We start from the raw sequence: 24,594 nt of genomic DNA, 5'->3' as shown, positions 1-24,594 counted from the left end.
GTACTTTATATGAGATTACATATAGTACATTTTTTTGCTTTAGCGTGTGTGTATTTGTTGGCCCATTGTAGACTGGACAATAATAGAATTTTTTTGTAGCCAACACATTTTAGATAATAAATGCTAAATGTACATTGCTTGCTTAATGCTTTAGATTATATATAAAGGGTAATATTGTCACTTCCGAGCACAGTAGGACCTGATAAAAGGTTGAAAATAAATGGAGTATACATTCCACCAAAAAAGCTTGGATTGGATGGACAAAATAAATGTGTATATTCATCCATATGCTAATTGTGGGCCTGGTATACTATTAATTGTCATCATTGTGTACTTGCAGCTGCACTATGCTGGATGCAAAAGACAGGCCTCCTAACAGGTGTATTTTTGGTTACGTCCAGGTCTGTATAGCTCGCAGTTGCATGAACATTCCCTCACTGAACCTTCCCTAAGTGAGGAGGCCCATTGCCCAGTAAAGCTTCATACACACGGTACAATCTGCACAACCAACGATATCGCTGAACGATCTTCCCTTGAACTTTTCTGTAGTGCAGGACAAAATAATATTGGGTGTACACAGTGAAAGAGATATCCACGATAGATATCTTTTAGTGAAGTCATCCTGCCACATCTCTGAACATGCAAATCGTGATGAAATCATCCAAGTTGGCCTGCATGTACGGACTACCAACGATAAAGTTATCGTCCATGCGGGAACGCGCATCATTGGTCGTTCGCTGCATAAACATTAACGCTATGAACGATTTATTGTGGAACGATATCATTATCGTTCATAGATATTGTACCGTGTGTACGCACCTAGACTGGGCTCTTCGGTTTTAAGTATAGATGTGTAGTATTCCACAGGCTAATGTGGCATTACCGATTTAAAATGGTAGTTTTTTAACAGGACATATCATTGATTAATCACAAATACATACAGTAGTAATGAATGGAAACTCACATTTACTTTTATAACATTTATTGAGATGGCATTGGCATACTCCACAGTATTTCATATTGGTTATTCATGCTTTATCTCTAATTTGGTAACTGCATTCACTATATATTTTTGTTTTAGCAATATCAATTGATATTAATGTATTGATTATTAATACAAATCTAAAGCCCTTCAAATACAACGGAAGAATGGCACATAATATATAGTGAAGGGCAGGGGCAGAACTATGGGAGACAATGGAGGCGTCTGCCACCGGGCTCCAGCTCTGAAGGGGCACCTCCTCCATTGTCCACAACATATTCACCCCACTTAGGGCTGTAACTATATACCCGGAGTGTACCGTCACGGTCGCCCAATACATGGCACCCCTTCCGGTACCTGAGAAGCCACCATACACTAGTGGAGAGCTCCATGTCAGACCATTAGCTGCTGCCTTCGTCTATCTATAGCCTGTCTGCATGCAAATTGCTACATTACAGTGTCAGCGACTGTGACGGGGAAGCACCATATTATAACTTGCCTCCGGGCGCCTGGGATGAACTTATGCCACTGGTAAAGGGTAAGGTGGACAGACCCTTTCCCTTGGTTTTGAGATCAATATAGTTTGAAAATACATCTTTGTAAAAATATAATAGAATAAAAAAATGTATATATACTATACCCCACCTCCTTAGAACACTCTGGGGGTGAATCAGCGGTGGATGCCGTCAAGTCTCCGGGCGCAAGTGACTAATAGTTTCCCTCTGCAAATGCATCTGAGCAGCGCTGAGCATGTGTCCCGATGGTTACTAGATTCATGCAATTTTGTTGGGCGTTTCTGGGTGATAATTGGGGATGTGGCTACCAAACTTGGGCATATCGCAGATGTGTCAGTGTCTGCATCTAAACACAGGCCGGCCATGTTCAGTCAGACATTCTTCACCTGCCAAATGGCAGGTGCAATGTCCAATGGTGTGGCCAATGGTGCATCTTTGTATGCACATCGGCGGATACGTGCCACAGATGGTGAGCATTTCCATAGGATGCCCATTGGCCACGGTGTTAGAATAAAGATGCTGTAATGGCTATGATAAAAGAGGCAGCTGCTACTCCAATAGCGTCCACCTCTGAATCACCTCCTATATTCAGTACTTTGAAAACTTTAGGAGCGGAAATCAAACAATATTTGTACTTTCAACAATTTTATTTTAAAGTGCACTTTTTTACTTAAACCATAACTTTGTAACAGTAGGTATGTATTGTTTATGAAGTTACAATATAAGTGTTTTGTTTGCTACTAGTTGGGATATCCGGCGTTGCCCGGGTTGAAGACTGACTCCTCATTGGCTGACAGTTTGCAAGCTCCAATTGGCTCGCGAACTGGCACCAAATTCATATTGAGTTGGTGCCGTCTGTTCATGCCTGCTGGTTCACCAACTAACTAACTTTGGATCTAGATTAATTTTGAACGGGGCTGACAGCTTGAGCTATTTTTGATTGACTGCAATATCCTGTTGAAAGGTTTTGGATCTATAAATTTAAAAGCACTCTCTATTGAAAAATAATAACAAAAATAAAAATAAATTTATTTAAAACAAGGGAGAAAGGAGGGAGGAAAAAAAAAATTCCTCCTGCACTGCGATTGGAACTTGGGTTACCTTATTCAATGTTTGACTGTATTAGCCTGCTGAGCCATAGAAGCTTAGCTTTAGAGACTTGTAAAATATCTTGTATTTAACAAAGAGTATAAAAATTAATAAGTTAAAATTAATAAAGTATTTTCATTTTGGCTTGCAGCCTGAGATATATTTGAGTGACTACAATAGCTTGCTGAATGTGTTTGGATCTATAAATGAAAGTATTCTCTATTGAAAAATAATATTAATAAAATAAAATTCAAAATTAATGTATTTAAAATTTGGAAACATTTTTTCCTGGACCGCAATTGGAGCCTGGGTTGTCTTGTACAATGTGTGACTGCATTGTCCCGCTGAGCCATAGAGGCTTAGCTTTAGAAACTTGTAAAATATCTTGTATTTAACAAAGAATACATAAAATTGTATTTGTAAGAAATATATTTATTTCTACATTTTTTATTTCTTCTCTCTCAATTATGCCTTTTTAAGATAAATGTGTAATGTTTTATATTTGTAAAATGTATTTGTTTTAAGTTTAATTGTATTCCCATTATATCAGGCTAAAAGCCTAAAGATTGACAGAGATGTCAGTTATATGCAACCAGGTTTTCAATACAGGTGCTTTAATTATGGAGACCTTTTGGATTGGTGAAATGACCCTTAAATATTTCACTAGAGAATCTCAGCAATCACATACCATTTTGTCTTCTGAAGAAACTGCTTCTTAAAAATAGCCGAGAAACTTGTCAAGAATCTAAGGAAACTCTGCCTATTTGCTATTACTTACAGAAACTGCTACAGCCGTCTACTATACCCTTTGTGCTACCAGCCAGAGAAGCGTGACCACCTGCATACTCCCTCCTAGAGACTATATCTGCCGGACATCGTCAGTCTGCCTCGCAGTATCAAACCAATGGGGAGAAATTAACCCACACTGACTATGTACTAAGGAGTGGTAGGATCGGAATGAGAGAGCTGAAAGTGCTCCTCACTAAAGCTTACTTCTTAAACACTGTGATACCTTATGGGCATTTGAGTTTGGATATTGCATCTCCCCAAAAGGAGGTTGTCAGGTCCTTTATTTGGCATTTGCTTGTCTGTGACACTGGTCTCCAATCAGCTTTTGAACTATACTGAATATCTGCCCTGAATTGGGCCTTTATAAGGGGGACCCTTTCTTTTTTCACTACAGCATCTATTACAGGAGCAATAGAAAAGTGATAACTGTTTGCAGCAGACTGTATGTTTGTGCTAATTTACATTGTAAAGTATTTTTAATTGTTGAAGTATTAATACACATTCTTATTAAATTGATGAAAATATTTATTTGCGCTCCTTGTTCTCTAAATTAAATTTTTAGTAACTAGCTGGCGCCCCGGCACCAAATCCACATCTGTTGGCTGCTGATGTCACACAGGGAGGTGAAAAGCTGCAGGTGGGCCACAGGGATAAGAGTTTCTGAGGTGGGGGGGGTCATAATGTCTAAGGGGCACTACTATTGTGTGGAATAATGTTATATGGGGCACTACTATGTGGCATAATCTGTAAAGGGCATTACTGTGTGTTATAATGTGTATGGGGCATTACTGCAGCATAATAAACAGTATAAGAGGCACTACTACTGCATGGCATAATGTGTATAAGACAGTGGTTCCCAATCTTTTTTAAATCACGGCACCCTAAGGAGTACCAGCATTGTTTTCATGGCACCCCTGAGCCAAAAGTTTGTTATTGAGAAATTCAGTAAATTTTGCTTACCTGTCATCCTTGGGTTCAGTTATGTGGTGGTGGACAGGTTTGCTCTTCTGTTAGTCCACACATTTACATTACATTGACCATAAATAATTTGATATGGTGCTGGGCCACCAACTTGAGGCATCCCTGCAAGTGTCCCGAGGCACCCCAAGGTGCCACGGCGCACCGTTTGGGAACCACTGGTATAAGGGGTACTTCTATGTGACATAACCTGAATGGGCTCTGTGTAGCGAAAGTGAATGGGCTCTGTGTGGGGGCAAATGTGAGGTTTTTTTTAACCTTTTTTTAGATCTTGCTATGTGTCCCACAAAGTTCTAGTTACGCGCCTGCATGCAAACACTGAGATATATATAGACAAAGAGAAAGGTATATCACCGTGCGCAGTAGGTATAGTCCTATGGTATCATGGGAGTATGTCCTCTTCACATAATTGTCACTGTTTGCAGCAGTTGTTTGATAGATCCTCTTCCTCAGGAGTATATGGTCAATTTCTGGTCAAAGCAGCAAACAACGAATGCGCACCACAGTGAATAAAATATAAAAGGTATTTTAATCAAAGTGCATAAAAGACTTACACATAGATAAAATCAGTAATCATGATCACCGTCAGCAGAAAGGCTCTCGCGTACAGCCGCAAGAAACAATCTTTCCGACAAAGTCGGAAAGATGAAACGCGTTTGGGCGTGGTTACCGGTGACGTCATGACGCTGTGGCGATGCCTGATGGGAAGTGAAGTCCTGTGTACCTGATCCGGAGCTGGGACCTTGTGTTATGCCGCTAGCACAGCGGCTGCAGTGATTGTTTCTTGCGGCTGTACACGAGAGCCTTTCTGCTGATGGTGATCATGATTACTGATTTTATCTATGTGTAAGTCTTTTATGCACTTTGATTAAAATACCTTTTATATTTTATTCACTGTGGTGCGCATTCATTGTTTGCTTCTTTGACTGAGATATATATATATATATCTATCACTTTAAAAAGGACTAACTCTGGATTTACTTTGAACTTCCATGAGTCATAAAGTTTGACACTTGCTCAAGCTATGAGGCTAAAAGGATAGTTTTGTAGCTTTCACACAGGTTTTTGGCAGACTGCCAATTTCCAATTGAGCCAGCCTGAGAACCTGTGTAATTTAAGTGTCCCCATTTTGAGGGATTGTGTGGCTCAGATGAAGTTTAAAGGCTAGGCAAAAATCTAATCCTGGACAAACTACACCTCCCTACCAAATTTAGTGGAGCTAGGTCCAAAACTCTGGCCTTTCATAAAGGACAAGCATAAAGACAGACAGACACGCTTTCTCACTTATTATATAGATGATTTCATCCCCTCTGTGATGAAATATGAGGTACTTACCTACTTTCTCAAGAAATAAAGGGTGTACAGGACTTATCGACAAGTCATAGGAAGGATTGAGGAAATATTCAGCCAGTTCTTGGCCAAGGCACCTATAGGGAATGTGAATAATATGAAGTAAAACATGACCCAAAGGTGTACATTTTTTTAAGGAGGATATTTTAGTGCAATATAAAGATAACACATGGGATAGTTGGCGTGATAGAGGCTGTGTCTATGCCCCTTCCTAGTGCCACCTGAGAGCTCAAAGACTAATACGAGATGTGGCTATTAAATAACGAGACTGTAATTGTAAAAAATAAACCATACTGCGTGAGATAAAAAAAAAGTGGGGGAACATTGACCTTTGACTATCCCAGAACAGTTTTGCAAGCTCCACCCCTCTCACACAGATAGTTTGCTGTCACACAGCTTTCAAAGAAGTTGTGTTCTTCCAGTGCATCATAAAAATGCTTAGTTCTAATGTAGAGCAATGTGTTAGCTTACATTTTTTACTTAAATTGAACAAAACGCCCACTGAATCTTTTTGTATGTTAACCGAGGCTTACGGGGCAAATTGTCACATGCACGTATGTTTGAGAGGCACAAAATATTTAGTAACGGTCATGAGGATGCCGAAGATGAATGTCCTGGAAGGCTTTGCACTTCAAAAACAAATAAATGTAGAAGAAATTGAGAAAATTGTTCGACTTGACCATCTACTCAGCATCTGAATGATAGCAGAAATGGTAAACATCAACAAAGAAGCAAGTTTTGCATCAAGATCTTAGTATGACAAAAGTTTGTGCTAAGATGAATTCAGGGCTTCTCACGGCCGAGCAGGAAGAAAATAAAAAATGACTGTACAAATTTGCTTTCGAACAAATTCAAGCGGATTCACAATTTTTGGATAAAGTTATTACCTGTGATGAAACATGGAACTTACAGTACGATCCTAAAACAAAATGCCAGTCCATGAACTGGAAAACACCATGATCAGCAAAATTGAAGAAAGCATGTCACAGCAAACCCAAATTCAAAGCCATATTAATTGTTTTATTTGATATTAGGGTGATATTTTGGAAGACTGGGTACCAGAAAGCGCAACACTGAGAACATTTTTGTTGTAATGTTGATTATCAACTTTGCGGGAAAAAATCAGAAGGGGCCAGAGTTGTGCAAAATGGTTTTATCCTCCATCAACAATGCACCAGCCCACACAGCTCTCTGCGAAGCAGTTTTTGGCCGAGAAACCGATTGCGGTGCTAGAACACCCTCCATACTCGCCAGACCTAGCACCTTATGACTTTTTTTCCCCTAAAGTCAAATCTGTACTCAAGGGAACACATTTTGCATCAGTTACTGAAATAAAGAAGAAAACGATGGAGCTGTTGAGAAAGCTGACAGATAATGAGCTACAGCATGGCTTTGACCAATGGGAAATAAGAATGCAGCAGTGTGTGGATGCAGAATGGGAGTGCATAGAAGGAGAACAGAATGAAAATGTACTTAATATAATTAAACATACATTATAGCATCAGTCTCGTTATTTAATAGCCATCATTGGGCCACGTTTTCATTTAGGAGTCAATGTTTGCACCATAACAAAATCACATTGCACTGCAGGGGAGCGAAAAATAAAATGTACAGATGTAGAGTTGGGACATAAACGCATCCTAGCTCAACTCCTAATTACAGTGTCAAAATACAGTAGCCAGGTATCTGTAGGCTACATTACTGTACATGCAAAAGAAGTCAGTTTTCCCCAGCAAGCAAAATACAATTGAATTTGCACCCCTTGCCTCAAACATGGTTTATCATTTAGCTGGGTTTGTGCCTAGCAACTAGATGTGGCCCAGTGTGTTCTGGTCTTCAACCAAGAATGTTACTGCTTCCTAACACCATTTCCACATGTAATACTACATTTGTGTTTTAACAGCTTTTATAAATAAAAATGGCTTCTGTAACTTTTTTGCAATGTACGGGGATGTTTCAATAAATAAGGTAACAAGACCTCTCATTGCATAAATGTATTAGTATTTAGTAAAAGTTGACTGTGGGTATATACACTCCAATACATTCAGGTTCCCTGAAGTAATGCTGGGAATTTCTCTCAATTGAGAGAGATTTAATTAAACTTTTACTGTATTTCTATGTAGAACCAAGAAAGGCTTCACTGGAATCTGTGGATAGCATTGTATAAGCTCTGCCAAATCCACAGCATGCACTTGCACACATTTTGAATACAGAAAAAAATTACTCGTTTAAACCAACAAACATGGAAAATCATCTATTCTGATCTTTCTTGAAATTATTTTTAATATCAAACTCCCATTGGACAATGACTGGGTAACTCTCATGAAAACACATACAAATAAATAGAATGTTCTCCTCATAGAAGTGCTGATAGTCATGTGTTTTCCCCCATAACATTTATTGCAGACATCAGTGATTTGGCAGGGAGATGTAGGAGATGGAAGTGACTAGCCAATTATTGGCGCAGTAGCCCCAGACAGAGAAAAACAAAGAAAATCAGGGACATGGAGAGAAGCTGGGAAAAGAAGACACTGAAGAGAAGTTGGCAGTGGTCTTTGGGAGTTGGGGAGTAATGATGGGTTTATTTGTCCTTTTTAGTGCAAATTGTATTTTTATTAAAATTGTCAGAAAAATATAGAAACAATACAGAAATTTAGAAACAGTATCAGGGCCATCATCAGAAAACCTAGTACAGAATTTCAATACACTGGAAAGATATAAAACTCTATAATAGAAATCACAAGTGACATCATAAGACATCAAAAAGACCTGCAAATGTAATAAAAATAAAAATAATAAAATACAAAATATTCAAATACAAAGAGAAAAGCCAGGCAAGTGGTTAAGCCATATATTCCATTTACTGTACAAACTACTTGTGGAAATTCAATATTCCTATCTCCCTACTTCACAAAAGAATGGCAAACTGGAAACAAGTTTTGGATTTTGATGAAAAACAGTGGGAAGTTTATTTTATGTTTTCTAACAACTGATGCAAGTTTCCAAAATGTAATGGTTGTGGAATACCACTATAACTTCTTGACCAGATATAAAGGACGTCCAAGTGTGCTACATAATGTTTCCTAAAATTTTAAGTATCTCCCTGGCACTCCATGCCATCTGATGGGAATGCTCCAAAATATTTAATTTTAGCAAACTATTATACAACCGTCCCACACATTGTGAGACAGGAGGTTCCGTCTGATCCTGGTTCATGGTGGTTGAACCTCATGGACATTCCTTTTTCTAAATATACAATAATTGCTGTAACATTTAAATAATGCAGCTAAAGCAATCATCCTCCCTGGTATTCTGGGAACAGATGTCCTCCTATTAAATGAGCTGTATAGAATTGTACCTGCATGCCTTGTTTACTGCACATTTGTATGAGAGTCCCTTTGCTGGGACATTTGTGTTCTCTGTGCAGCATGAGTTAGTTTAAGCTGTGTTCAGCAAGTATGTAGCCACTATATATGTGTTATTTACATATAGAATGACCATTGAAAACCGAATGACATCTCTTTTACTATTTAGTGCTAGGAGAAACTCTGGGCCTGATTCAGCAGTGCACTCGTCGGGAATCTGCGTGTGCGAGTGTGCAGAATGGGTCCTGCATAGTCGCACATATACCCTTGAATGCCTCTGCCTGATTGACAGGCAGAGGCATTTAAGGGGCGGTGCGGAGGCGGGGTTGGTCGGCGTTAACGGAAACGGGGGGGGGGGTGTCCGCCCCGTTTTCCGGGAGTGGCCAGGCCAGGATCTGCATTGATCAACGCAGTGTCCTGGGCTTGCAAGCCGGCCAGTCTGAGTAAGCTGAGGCTTACTCAACTGGTCAAGTTCATTAATCAAATCAAAGCAAAAGAGAGAATGATCAGATAATGCAGGATTAATGTATTTCATATTAAGCGGATCATTAATGACTACAGCACAAGCTATGTACATTGCAATTGAATAGGTTGTTCTTAATATACTTGGCAGGGAGACAGACAAAAAAACTGCTATTGAACTCTAAATTCCAATACCATATATTGGCTGCCCACGCTATGAAACGCAAACACAGTTCTTACTGGTCTAATATGTAGAATTTGGCAACAGAGTTGAAAAAATAGTTTCTAAAGCACCATGTTCTTTGTACAGGCATTATGCTGGGAGATTTTATTCTAAGTCATAATTACTATCTGAACTACTTGTGACTGGATCAATTGACAACAAAATTATACTATAATATGAAATTAAATTACATATTTTCACAGTGTTCCTGTCACCTTGTCAGTTGTCACAGGGTAGCAGAAATTTTGTGAATTGTCCAAATATTCAGCATATGAGTTCACTTGCAACATTTTGTTTAAGCACAACTGTTCTCGTTCAGATACGTTTCTAAAACAATACAATTTAATTGAGTTAAATTCTGAGAATTCATCATAGAAATACAATTTACTTTTTAGTGTAGAATCCTCTTTAAATATGCCATATTATCAGTTCAACCCAGAGAACGGAATCGGAACAGTTAGGGAATAATGGACCGACATTTCTAGTTTATAATGTTAAGCACTTGAATTGGGGAAACAAGTGAATGTTGACGCCATTAAAAAAAAAAAAAACTGTTCAAGTTTCTGTGCCATACAGGTACCCGCAATAATCAGACGTTTGCTTTCATTTTATAAACTGTACCAGGAAAGAGACAGCATGTAATTTGTTCCTATGGATTGCAGCATGTTTTAATGGTTCCTTTAGATAATGGTTCATGAGACTGGTGGATACCAATGTAGCGGAGTCTGGTGGTGGTTGTGGCATTGGCGGCGATGATTCCCCATTGCCAGCCCGCAAGAACACTGGTAGGCCTGAATCTGGAGGGATTTAGCCCCCAACAATCACAGCAGTGCTTTTTAAAAAAAGGAGCCGCGAACGAGCCAATCTTGGCTTGGAGCAATGCACAATGCACATCCAAGATGTCTGTCATGACCCCGCCCGCTCTGGCTCACTTATATTAGCCAACGCGAGGTGGCACATTGGTAGAGAAGGTGCAGTGAAGAGCTCTTGGAGATCGTGGAGGTCAGAGAAGATGCAGCAGAAGACGGAGAAGACGCCGCAGATGTAAAAGACGCTAGCAGTCAGAAGAGCGTAGGGAAATAGAAACCAAAACTCAAAGTAGGTTGAGTGAGGATGTACGGCGGAAGATATTGCATATTATTGTAATACCACTTGTCTTTATTGTCATTACTGTACTTCTGAATGCCAAATCTTGCTGTGTAGAACCTGTTAGGTCTTTCGAGTTGGCACACCACACTTCAGTTAACCAATGTCAAGTTGTGTTCACTAGGCCAGTGTTAATTAGGGCCTATGTCTTTAGTAAACTATCCAATTTTGTTCTAGTAGGGTGGTACATTTAAGATGGGAGGGGTATACTTCCAGGTGCACCAAAGTAGAGATCGTCCAGCGGACAAGTGGTATCACTGTGAGCACGTATCTGTGTTTTGTTCTGTCCTTTCTTTCCCCTTTCCCGTATGCACCAGCGCTCCCTGTTGCACACCCAGTTATCTGATGCGATAATTATTTAATTAATATGAACCTAAACGAAGGTTTAAATATATTAATAGAGCACAAATTGTGAGATGTAGAACTACCTACTTACTTTTGTAGTAGTAAAATATGTGGTTCCAAATCTGGTACTCCTTCCATCCCTAGGTTTCTTAAACATTGAACAGTAGATTCCACTTCTTTAACCTCTTGTGTTTCCTGTGGTATTCTAAATGTTGTATGATCCATATGTGACAAATCACTCTGTTCCTCTGTCCTCAAAGAAGATGGCGTCCCATGGATCACTTGCCTTTCCGGAATGTGATTATCATGTATCTATAGATGAAAACTGCATAAAACTCTGGAAACCATGCTTTACTATTGACCCCTTGGTGTATTATTTTTTTTTTTATTCTTATTTGAAATAGCATACTGATGTATGAAAAATATATTTTATAAGATTAAGGCCACAGTAAAGTGTATTTTTTTTTTTTTTCTGTATGTTTTTTAAGGGGAACATTATGTAGCAGAGTGGCTAGCATGATAGGCCCCCTATTCCCATTCCCTCTTCAAGTCCTGTTTTCTAGTTAGGGATTATTTTTCTGTCATTTGAAACACCATGCCTTCAAGTAATACATTTAAAATCGGGTTTTCCCCGCACTGGTCCTTCTGTTCCATTAGATTGTTTAGCAGTGCTTCTCACTGTTCGTGGAGTAAATACGTCTGTATATATGGCAAACATCAAATATGCTGAGTCATGTGCAGGGCTGGACTAACAATCTGTCAGATGCCAGAAGGGCTGATGGCCAGATGGTCTGGCCATGAGAATGGCTGGCCGTACAGCTCCGCCTCCTAGTGCCCTGCTCTGCTGGCATACTTAAACTGGTGTATGCCATGAGGCCATGCCCCCCCATGACTTGTGGCATCTCTGTTACACTCCTTCAGTCACAAATGGAAATGTAACTGGGTAGTAGAAAGGTGTTTGCCCATTGGGAAAAGTTTATTGAGGGCATGTCAATTGGGGGGCTATGCTGAGATATGCATGTCTGAAGATACACCTGTTTCCAGGAGGATCTTCTGCACTAAGGATAGTACTGGTGCAAGTGTGCATCGATAAGAATGACCGGTGTGAAACCAAGTTTACAGATAGGGGCAGATGCAGAAATTTGTACAACTTTGAATACAAATATCCACATTTTTACCCATGCATGCAGTGTGGATATAATTGTGGGTGACCTGATTTCACCTCTGCATCAACCCCAATAATGGTAAATTATGAATGTATTAGGGGAAATCTAGAATTCAATTTATGTTCAATGTATTATCTTTCTTTTAATATTTTTGTTACTTGGTTTAACCACTATTTTCCTTTAAAATTAATGGAGAGGATGGCGGCTAGTGGTGCATATCTTGTAAGATGCACAATTATTTTAGAGCACATTCACTCAAGAAGTCTAAGACAGCAACAACTTTATATAGTTCCCTGATTCTAAGCAGTGCTGTGTGTAATTTTGCTTTCCTCTTTGGACTCAATGAATACAGCAACAGAGTCATTGTAGTTAACTTACCTAATTGTCCTATCTTGGGGGTCCCAGTTTCAAATGACTAGTTTTAGGCTTGATGAAACAGCAAAAATTATGTCTTGTAATTATTATTATTTATATAGTGCTTTTCTCCAACTTAAGTCACTTTACGGATAGTATGAACATAATACAGTGGTTTAGACTTTCATTAAAATACAGAAGCAATGGCCCAAGAATCCTTGGGGGTCCTTGTCTCCTAAAAATATATAACTACCAATGCCCCTTCACTGCCCTCTCTCTTTTGTGTCTTATGTATAGTATTGTACAAAAAGCTTCCTCTACGATAAAGTGCTTGCCTGATGTGTATTAGTTATACTACTTTGCTGTCTTACTACCTCTATAGATAACTGTACTTTTGCCATGTTCATGCAGCTTCTGCAAATGCATACACAAATGTTACGTGTCTCTTAGGGGTCAATTGAAATCCTGAAATGTTTGTATCTTTTTGTATAAAGCCAGAGCCGGTAATGCTGTAGACGTGCTTTGGTAACTAATAAAATAAGTTAATACAAACAGATTCAAACATGTCCATGTACTCTTTATACTTGTAATTCACTAAAATAAACCAATAATTAAATAGAAATGTACTTACTGTTCAGTGTAGGTGAAATGTTTATTCCTATTTTACTGTAGCATGGCAGCTACTATGTGTCACAGGCTTCTGTTCGGGTGTCTTGAACTGATGTGTCATTGATAGATGCATCTGTACTTCGCCAGTGTTTGCATATAGCACCACACATACTTAACAAATGTATTTTGTCCTCTGCCAGTGATTTGCCCAGGCTGTGCTTTATTGTACTGTGGTATCTGTGAAACAAATACTTTCACATGGCAACCTCACTGAATAGGCTTTTACAAGCTGATCTCTACCTTTCACAACCATTTGTAAGAGCCACTTAGTTCTCAGCAACCAATAAATAATTTGCAATGTTGTTTCTGATTGTCTAATATTTGTCTTTAACTCAAGAGTTGACTAAACTTGCCAGACATGTTACATTTTGCCCATCTTATTGCAATCTGATCGGATCTTTACGAAATTAGGACAGATTGCACAGACTTTAAAATGGGTGGGGAACCTTATTTCTGCCGAGGGCCATTTTGATATATATAACATTTGCGGGCCCGGTGCAGGCCACGCCCCCTCCATGTGACATCACACGGGGTGGGATCACAATCGGCAGTGATTATAGCAATGGGGAGCTGTAAGGGCAGCAGTGTGACCATCTGAAGCGTCCGATGGACACTCCAGGTGACACTACTGCATAGATTCTGGCTGCAGGGTGCCATTCTAGGCACCCTGCTATCCAGATGAGGCTAGCAGAAAAAACTCAGAGGGCCAGAGATCAAATGATTCCGGGGGCCTTATACGGCCCCCGGGCCTGAGGTTCCCCCATCCCTGCTTTAAAAGATCACAATGATCCTCAATTATTGGAATCCAGTCGAAATGTTTTGACTTACTACTGAATGTTTGATGACCTCACAAACGTAAAGGTAGGGGTTTACCATCCTACTAGGGGCGTGGCTTCATCGGGAAAGACGTGACCACAGAATAGTACCAATTTACATTACACCCCACAGTATTTATTTATTAACAGTTATTTATATAGCGCACACATATTCTGCAGCGCTTTACAAAGAATATCTGGACATTCACATCAGTCCCTGCCCCAGTGTAGCTTACAATCTATATTCCCTATCACATGTTCACACACATACACCCTATGGTTATGTTTGTTGGGAGACAATTAACCTACCAGTATATGTTTGGAGTATAGTTCATTATTCACATTACGCCACACAGTACATGTTACGCCACATAATAGTACCCCTTATATGGGTTACACCACACAGTAGTGCCCCTTATACATTTTATGCCACACTATGAGCCCCTTATACACTTTACACCACAGTAGAGCCACTAATACATGTTATGCTACAGTAGAGACCCTTATACACCACAGTAGAACAATTTATACATGTTACGCCACAATTGCGGTATAGCTGACCCTTGATGAAGGTGGTAACACCAAAACAACTGTCGGGGCTAGGAGCTATCGTTATGCCCGAAACTACACTACTATAATAAGCACTAAGTTGCAATTAAATACTATTGTATGCAGCTTGATGGCTTTTTTTCTGTCTTGAAATAAATGTATCAACTTTTTTGCTACAAGGCTGTTGTGCTGGTTTACTTTTACTGTTACTATGGATGCAGTTAAGTAGTCTTTTTTTGTATGAAGAATTTTTGACCCTGCACCCATTAATTGGTATATATGTCTTGCAAAAGACGTTTGTATGCATGTATGTATGTGTATATATAATATTATATAATGTGTATGTGCCAAAAGCCATAAGCCATGGGATAGATACCTAGTATCATGTAAGAGCCCCTCACTAGCCCGGCAAGTGCAGCATCTCGACATGGCATCAATTCCACAAGTGGACGGAAGACCACATCCCATAAATGCTCAACTGGGTTCATGTTGGTTGAACGTGGTGGCCACACTATATGTTGGAACTCTCCAGAATGCCCCTCGAACCAAATCTGGGCAACTTGGTGCTGATGGCTCAGTGCAATATCCTGCTGGAATATTCCATCATTGTGGAGGTACATGAAGTCCATGATGGGCTGCAAATATTCATCTAGTAATGCAACATCGCAGTTACTGGTCAATGGTGTTTACAGGCACACCAACGGACCCAACCCATGCCACGTTAACACACCCCACACCATTATTGAACCACCATCAGCCTGCACAATACCTTGTTGACAACTAGGGTCCATGGTCTCATGGGTTCTGCGCCAAACAGCCCAGCCCAAAACAACTGGAACCATGACTCATTGGACAATGCCACATGTTGTCAGTCCTGTTTTGAATGTGGATGTTATTTGAGCCAGTGTTGCTTATCTGTTATAACAGACAATTCTGACCAGATGTCGCTGATCATGATCATTAAGCACTTGTAGTTGACCACTGCGCTGTTCAAGGTGGTAATGCCTTCTGGGAGTTATTCCTTGTACACACTTGGCACCATAGATTGAGGAATGTTGAATGTCTGCACAACTTCAGAAATGGAATGTCCCTCCGTCAGGCACCCACTATCATGCCTTGTATGAACTCCAATAATTCATGTCGCCTTGCAATGAGCAGATTACACCTGATGCAGTTCTGGACATTTCCATGATGTCACAGTATGGTGACTCCGCCTACCATTACCATTACATACTGCTATCCCGTGACTTTTAGCACTACAGTGTATACATTTTTATGTGTCAGGGTTGGTTTTTTATAATGCTACATCTACAGTAACTGATGAAATTGTGATTCCAGATTAGAACCAGTCTGAAATAAATTAAGACTTTATAAATGTCCGCTCTAGAACTAAATTATAGTGGTGGCAGAGCTTTTTGTTTAATAGTGAATGTGAGATACTGTATTTACAGTAATAAGGGACTTTGGGAGACAGACAAGGTGGTTTTGTTTTGATTAACTCAAAACCACATGTCACTAATAAAAATAACCAGGTGGGTCTGGTCATTACAAATTGGTCAGACCAGAGAGCAGTCCTTAGTGGAGTGTAGAGGATGCAACCAATGATACTAACATTACTAAAGTCACCAATTATCTATTCTTGGCTTAATGGAAAGGTTACTTCTCCTCCTTGACTTCTTTGCCACTTTCAACACAGTAATATGATCTCCTCAATCGTGTTTACTCACTTGGCTCCCGCCACTCTCTTCTTTCCTATTCCACCCCCTAGCTTTCTGACAAATTCTGCCATGGACATTCTAGTACTGTCAGAGGCTTAACTAGAACTTTGTGGGCCCCATAGCAAAATTTGTAAGGGGCCTTCAAGTAAGGTCTCAACAAGAGTGTATACATATATATAAATGTATATGTGTGTGTGTGTGTATATATATATATATATATATATATGTCCAGTGATCGAGGCACTCCTAAGTGGCTGATGCTAGCACCCACAGCTATAGCGAGCGTCCATGATGATGGTGGTGATGGTCTTGACCATCACGACCATCGGGCTTGCGACGGAGACCCTGCGGTAGGGTCTCGCTGCCGCAAGCCCTGGAGTGATTTTGGCTCTATCAGAGCCAAAATCACTCCCACTGACATCACTAGTGATGTCAGTGGGGCCGGCTTGAGACGGTAGGCGTTCCCATGGGAGCGCCTCTGTCTGGCAGGCACACCCCCGGCACGCCCACCAAAGGGGGCGTGCTGTCAATCAACATCGACAGCACGCCCCCTTTGGTGCGAGACCCGCAGCGATGGAGAGCCCGTTGCTCGCCGGATCTCACGCATTCGCACGACGGAGCTCCCTCCATCGTGCGCATGTGCAGTGGGGGAACATCGACCCGCTTGTGAGCGTACTGCCGCTCACGAGCGGGTCTGAATGACTCCCCGTGTCTGAATGCTGACCACAGTTTTCATTAAACTTAGGGTTGCTATATTTCCACAATAAAAAATACTGGAGACATTTGTGGGGATTCCGCCAGCGCAGTCTACCTGCACCCTATTACATAAACCCCATAATATGTCAATTACAATGTTGTGAAGGCAAAATACAGGCTGTACATATATTTTGGTCATGTTTTTAGATTTAAAGCACATTTATAGTTCACAATTTATCCTTACTGTGTGCATGTTCATTAAAAAAATGTGTCCACTGAAAAATTAAAAAATAATTTTTGAACACTGGCTCTACTGACCCTCACTTTCATTTAGAGAGTAGGAGTCAGTGGTGGCTCCAGAGGTGGGGCTGCAGCGCTGTCTAAAATTTCAATAGGGGAGCCACACCAACTGCCATTTCAAATGCTACCAAACATTGCCGTCTGGGACTCACTGGCAGTTGGTGTGGCTCCCCTATTTGAATTTTTGACTGCACTGAAGCCCCACCTCTAGAGCCACCACTGGTAGGAGTATTTGCATGAACTATGGATTTGTTGCAGCTATTTCTTGTGGTTAAACTGCAAAAAGGATGTATTAGACTGGCTCCTACTGTGTCAATGTCTAATCCAGTAGTTCGCAAGTTCCCAAACTTTTTGAATCACTGTGTCCTAGAGTATCAGCATTGTTTTCACGGCACCCCTAAGCCAAAAGTTTGTTATTGAGAAATTCAGAAAAAAATGTAGTTAAGTGAAGTAAATTGTGCTACCTGTCATCCTTAGGTTCAGTTTTATGTAGTGGTGGACAGGTTTGCGCTTTTGTTTGTTCATCACTGGACCACCAATCTGAGGCACCCCAGGATGCCACAGTGCACAGTATGGGAACCACTGGTATCATCCATAGTGAAGTTCATCAGTTAGAATACACATTCCACTGAAGAGTTAGTTGAGAATTGAGAATAGAAATTCATCCACAATGAATGTTTTGAAAAGATGAACCCATTTATCTTCTAAAGATAAACTGGCTTCTGAATTAGAAGTCCATTTCTCCCAGTTTGATTTAAGAAGCCCTTCAACTATTTTATTTTGATCAAAATATTGTTCTTCATCAATATTAATGGAAAAAAATGACTGAACAACTGCTAAAGATGATCTAGCACCAGACCAACTTATATCTTCCTTTGAGGTTAGCCCAAGCCAGGAAAAATTAGCAAATTCCTCTGTAGGATTTAGAACTATGCACTTTTCAATTTAGTTCACGCAGGCAATGTAAAACGTGCCACAGTGGCTATTAAAACATTCTTTGGTAAAGTCCCCAGCATTGTGCAATTGTTGTAGTAGTGAGTGAGCTTTTGTGGGCAGAAAATGTTCTTCTTTTCTATTATGAATTTTTGAGAATGGCTAATCGTTCTATAGCTGCCATTTTCTCGCTCTCTATTTGCTTAATGCAATTGTGGAACACGTTGAGCTGGCACTGTAGGAATATAAGCTACAACATGGAAGTGCTGGATGCAAAGTCATTTTCCAGGATTTTGGGACACATTCCTTGGGAAAGGAAGTACGATTTCAGAACATTAAACATTGATACTATCCTGTCAATTGCTGGAGACAATGACAACCACCTTGGTTTTCTATGTCGTAAAATGTCTTTGTACTGTACATCAGCAAAATCACAAAACTCTTGTAGACTAGCCACACACACAGTATATATATTAAAATATGAAAATATCTTACATACAATTGTTTCTACATGAACTGGTAACACATCACTGGCACGTTGAATACTGTTGTGTAAAATATGAGCAACACACCCCATTCCAAAAATGTTCCTTTTTTAAAAATGATTATAATTTTACCCTTTCCCCTATGTTTTTTTTTATTATAGTGAAACCACTATACTTCCAGGCGCTAATAGTATGTGTGTGTGTGTGTGTGTGTATATGTGTATATATATATATATGTGTATATATATATATATATATATATATATAATATAGTATATAAAATTGAGAAAGTCCTGATACCTTACGGGACGAAACACGTTGACCTTTCACCCTCCGGCTACCTTTTGCTCCAGACAAGCCAGAGTGGCCATTGCCTATTCAAGAGACTGATTGCCAGTGGCCAGGAACGGCAACATCAGCGGTTTTCACTTTCCACATTCATCGCTACCTTCCACTGCTGTCTGATACCTGCTCCTGCACGGACACAACCATCCCGTCTATAGGAACACTAACAGCAGCAGCAGCCTATAACCGCACACAGCGTTCACCCCTGCCCACTTTCAGATATCTGCTACTGCATACTGATGAAAGTATCCGGTCCTGGACCTTTCTGTGTGGCCACGCTAAAACAGTGAGTTGGGGACATTAAAAGGTGGAACTATCTGCTCCTTTGGACAAAGGTAATTTAATACTTAATACTCAAGCTGCAGGATGCCAGTTCAATCACCAACATCTGTGGATTGCATTTTTACAAGCTTGTCTGTGGTTCATATATGAGAACATTGAAATTGCAACAAATAGCCACTTGCTTCCAAACATTATGTTCAATAGATTCATTTGTAGCAATTAAGCCTTTAACAAATTGTGGACATTGACTGCTTATACACAAATGATGATCTATTAGCCCTGTATGCAATGCTCCATATCCAATTCCAATTATATATGGTAATTTTATTATACTAGGCAGTGTTCGAAGTGTGCCTGTATGCAACGGTATGGCATACCGGCACTTCAAGCACTAAACGTTTTTTTAAAACTAGCACACTTTGTAGCGCCCGTAGTCATTACTGCAAGAGTCCAGCCTGCATGATGTTCATGCTCCTAACAGGTCCCTGGAACAGTAGGAGCGGAGGTGCTGTCACGCTGTAGGAGCGGAGGTGCTGTCACGCTGTAGGAGCGGAGGTGCTGTCACGCTGTAGGAGCGGAGGTGCTCTCACGCTGTAGGAGCGGAGGTGCTCTAACGCTGTAGGAGCGGAGGTGCTGTCACGCTGTAGGAGCGGAGGTGCTCTAACGCTGTAGGAGCGGAGGTGCTGTCACGCTGTAGGAGCGGAGGTGCTGTCACGCTGTAGGAGCGGAGGTGCTGTCACGCTGTAGGAGCGGAGGTGCTGTCACGCTGTAGGAGCGGAGGTGCTGTCACGTTGTAGGAGCGGAGGTGCTGTCACGTTGTAGGAGCAGAGGTGCTGTCACATGCAGTCGGGCAAGACCATGGTGCTCGGTGGCATGCAACAGCGTTACAGCACCTCAGATCCTACTGTTCCAGGGACCTGTTAGGAGCATGAACATCACGCAGTCTGGCAGTAATGACCACGGCCGCCGAGCATGAACATCACGCTCCAATGCCTGTATGTAGAGGAGCCTGGAGGGCTGGGACCAGGCGCAGTGCACTTCAATGTCCCTCCCTAGCTGGATTCACCCGCTCCTGCCTCCTCCTCAGAAAAAAAACAGAGAGCAACCAAGGTTAGTTATTGAAGCATTAACAGGCAGCAGGGAGCAGAGGGGGAGGTTACGGGTTGTTATCGATGCAGGGTGTAGTGGGGGGATTGTTAGTGGTGCTGAGAGTAGTGGGGTGGGGTTAGTGATGCTGGAGGTAGTGGAGAAAGGGAGATTGTTAGTGATGTTAAGGGTAGTGGGGGGGTTGATAGTGATGCTGTGAATAGTGGGGGGATGTTAGTGATGCTGGAGGTAGTGGAGAAGGGGAGATTGTAAGTGATGTTAAGGGTAGTGGGGGGGTTGATAGTGATGCTGGGAGTAGGGGGGTAGGGTTGTTATTGATGCAGGGAGTAGTGGATGGGGAGGAGTGGTAGTGGTGCAGGGAGTAGTGGGGGGGATTGTTAGTGATGCTGGGAGTAGTGGGGGGGGTTGTTAGTGATGCTGGGAGTAGTGGGGGGTTGTTAGTGATGCTGGGAGTAGTGGGGGGTTGTTACTGATGATGGAGGTAGAGGCGAAGGGGAGATTGTTAGTGGTGCTAGGAGTAGTGGGGGGTTATTTGTGATGCTAGGAGTAGTGTTTGGTTGTTAGTGATGCTGGGTGTAGTGTTGGGTTATTAGTGATGCTGGGTGTAGTGTTGGGTTGTTAGTGATGCTAGGAGTAGTGTTGGGTTGTTGGTGATGCTAGGAGTAGTGTTGGGTTGTTAGTGATGCTGGGTGTAGTGGGGGGGGGGTTGTTGGTGATGCTCTGAATAGTGGGGGTTGTTGGTGCTGGCAGTACTGGGGGAAGTCCCAGGAGGTGTCCCCAGGGATGTGCAGCCTCTGAGTTCTAAAGATGGGCTTTGCATAAGAGGAGCTTGCACGATATGCCTGCTCCTGGTGAAATCAATATAATTTCCATGTGACGGGTAGAAGCCAGTCACCAGGAGACAGGAAAACAAGACAAGAATTGCAGACTTGACTGAGGGCCTGATTCAGAGCGCTCGCTCTGAATCAGGGCCGGCCCTCTGGTTTTTTTTTAGCGGCCTCCTGGCCGCTTGCATAGCTGTGGGTGACCACCCAGAGCTATAGCGAGCGGCCATGATGATGGTCGAGATGGTCAAGACCATCGCGACCATCGGGCTTGCGACGAGACCCTTGTGGTAGGGTCTCGTTGCCACAAGCCCAAGAGTGCTTTCGGCTCTAACAGAGCCCCGTCCCGCTCACCAAAGGGGGTGCGCTGTCACTGAACATCGACAGAACGCCCACTTTGGTACGAGACCCGGAGCAACGGTTTGCCTGTCGCTATCTGGGTCTCGCGCATGCGCACTACGGAGCCGGCTCCATCGTGCACATGCGCACTGGGCCACCATCGACCCACTTGTGAGCGCATAGCGCTCGCGGGCGGGTCTGAATCAGGCCCAGACTCCCCAGTTTCTCCCCACAGGACTGTGTGTGATACTGGAGCCATACTGGACCTCTGGATCAGGCTGCAGGTCAGTCCCTTGCTCTCTATCCCCATTGCACTCGCATACTACACTACAGCCAGTCAGACACTGACCTGCTGTATTGTGTTAGACCAAGCCCTCATGCAGAGCGGGTAGGGGTGCGCAGAGACTGGGTACAGGGTGCTTCATACTGCCAGCTGACTTCTCCCATCACCATAATTGACCACTGTCACTATAAAGATCATTACTCTCTATGGTAATACAACCTCTTTACTCTCACATTTAAAATGTACAGTATGTATTATTTTAGCTGGTGTACCCTGCTTTTATAGAGGCTGATCCCCTATAGTGACAGCTGCATAGTTTTGTCCATCATACAAAAGATCTGCTGGCGGGCCGCCAACTGAATACTGGCGTAGCGGGAGATATCCATGGATGGAGAGACAGCGCCTCCATCATTTCAAATCTGGCGCTGTCCGTGTGGTGGCATCACTTGTAAAGGGTATTACTGTGTCGGGCATTACTGTGTGGCATTATGTAATATGAGGGGCACTACTATTTTGTGGTATAAGGAGTACTATAGTGTGGTAGACTACACTGCTTAAAAGGGGTATGACCCTTGTGAGTGGCCACACCACCTTTACCGCCGTGCGCATAGTTACACCCTTAAATTTTCCATACCCCCACTTCAAAATTCCCACTTTGACCACTGATACTAGGGGTAAAATATATATATTGTTTCCTTTGAAATATGCTGCTATACTAATTGTGAGTAACCATTTTTATACATTGTCTAGATGTTTATGTGATTAAACTTATTTTGTATAATTATATACAAGCCTACTGTGTCTAAATAGAAAGCAAACACTGATACATTTTTTAATAATTGAATGTGATTACCTTATACCACTATGCGCAGTAACTAAAGAACTTTTGAGCCTTTCCCCCATGTTGACTTCTCCAAAGTTGGAGTTTGTATTATCTGCAGATAGTTATTATTTTATCTGTATTTGTTCAGAACTTCAATAATCAAACCTCAAGTCAGGTCAGAAGTTTCTCCCTGAAGATTAGTAAGTGGATAATTTTTACCATGATACCTACACCTGGCACAAAGTAGCTAACATGGACAGGGACTAACTTAATGGCCTTATGATTGGAACGGTCTATCATAACAGATACAATACGTGCATCTTCCAGTTCATGAAAAACTTCTTCCATTGCGTACAGCGCCAGTACATTAACAAGATCTCTTGACTTTTGCCGTGCCCATGTAAATATCTTTTTTCCAAATAGTTCCCTTACAATTTCTGCGTGGAATTATTTGAATTGAAACTATGATTATGCTTTACCATATGGAAAGCCATAGTTCCCTCGCATGCTGCCAATTCATAGGACTCATTCGCTTTGGCAGGTGTAAAAAACTAGTCCCCTTCCTAGAAGATGAAGAAACCTGAGATGCAAGTCTATGTTTCTTTGTTTTAATTGAGCCGTAATGTTAGTCCTCCCACCATGGGCAATTGAAAACCCAGAACCAGGGGCGTATATATAAAGGCTTCCGGGTGTGCGGGGCACATGGGCCCCTGGGTCCAGGGCACACCCTGCACCCATAGTATTACTTACCTTTCCGGAGTACCACGTCGGTGCGGGGGTCCGGTGCTGTAAAGACATCTGGAAAATGCCCACCATGGCAATTTTCCCGTTGTTTGCGCAGTACAGGGAAAATGGCCGCCACGGCCATTTTCCCGGTTACCTGCGCATATTCTGTAGACGCTGGGCACACTCTAGTGTCCAGAGTCTATAACTCCTGCGCTGGCTGCGCACAGCTCAGTGTGCTGCCGGCCGCCGGACAGAGAGGAGGGGGCCCGTGTCGGAGACTGCACACGGGCCCCCTCCTCTCTAGAAATGCCCCTGCCCAGAACTGCACATTGAGCAAAGCACTGTTTCATTGTCATTCTCTTTAAATCTTTTAATAAAAGCAATTTTATCATTTAGCTGGCATTTGCTCTTCTGTGGTGGCATTCTTTAATAAATACAACTTAGACCTATTAGCTTAAATATAAAATAGGATATAAAATAAATGACACCCCACGTGACACGGATTTAATATATTTTAACAGCCAACACAGGGCACTGAATTAAGTTGTTTTAACTGCCCACACACATGGCACTGGATGAAATATAATAGGGTCCCTCCCAGTGTAGGACTGGAGCATGAAGGGCCCACTGGGGGAATGCAGTGGTAGGGGCCCATGCTTAATGGTTGTGGCCAGCCACCACAGATGCTTGGCTAACCAATAGGCAAATCTTGTTGTAGTTTCTATGGAAAAGAGCTAAGCACCCATGTTGATCAGTGGTACTACCCCACCAGGTAACTGACCATCTTATACAATAACAATGTATGATTTGAGGTCTGGAACCTGACACCTAGAAGAGGTGGTTGGGCCCTCAGGCAGTGGGGCCCACCCGGGATTTCCCCTGTACCCCTGTGGGCCAGTCCAACCCTGGTCCCTCCTACCGACCATCTGAGTGAGG

General features: G+C 41.8%; 1 protein-coding gene across 1 annotated transcript in view; it reads right to left on the bottom strand.

Moving 5' to 3' along the window:
• The window catches only part of LOC148529160 (testis-specific gene 13 protein-like), a 44,850-nt gene extending 21,411 nt beyond the window's left edge, over positions 1–23,439 (bottom strand). Inside the window, exons 1-3 of the mRNA XM_088468848.1 lie at positions 23,412–23,439; positions 23,201–23,369; positions 5,689–5,780 (exon numbers count right to left, since the gene is read on the bottom strand). Coding sequence (XP_088324974.1) covers positions 5,689–5,780; positions 23,201–23,369; positions 23,412–23,439 — 289 coding nt within the window. The remainder of the gene's footprint in view (positions 1–5,688; positions 5,781–23,200; positions 23,370–23,411) is intronic.
• Between the last annotated feature and the right edge of the window lie 1,155 nt (positions 23,440–24,594).

Source organism: Taudactylus pleione, unplaced genomic scaffold, assembly GCF_031769625.1.
Source record: "Taudactylus pleione unplaced genomic scaffold, aTauple2 ptg000086l, whole genome shotgun sequence".
Taxonomy (NCBI): Eukaryota; Metazoa; Chordata; class Amphibia; order Anura; family Myobatrachidae; genus Taudactylus; species Taudactylus pleione.
This window is presented reverse-complemented; position numbering and strand designations above follow the sequence as displayed.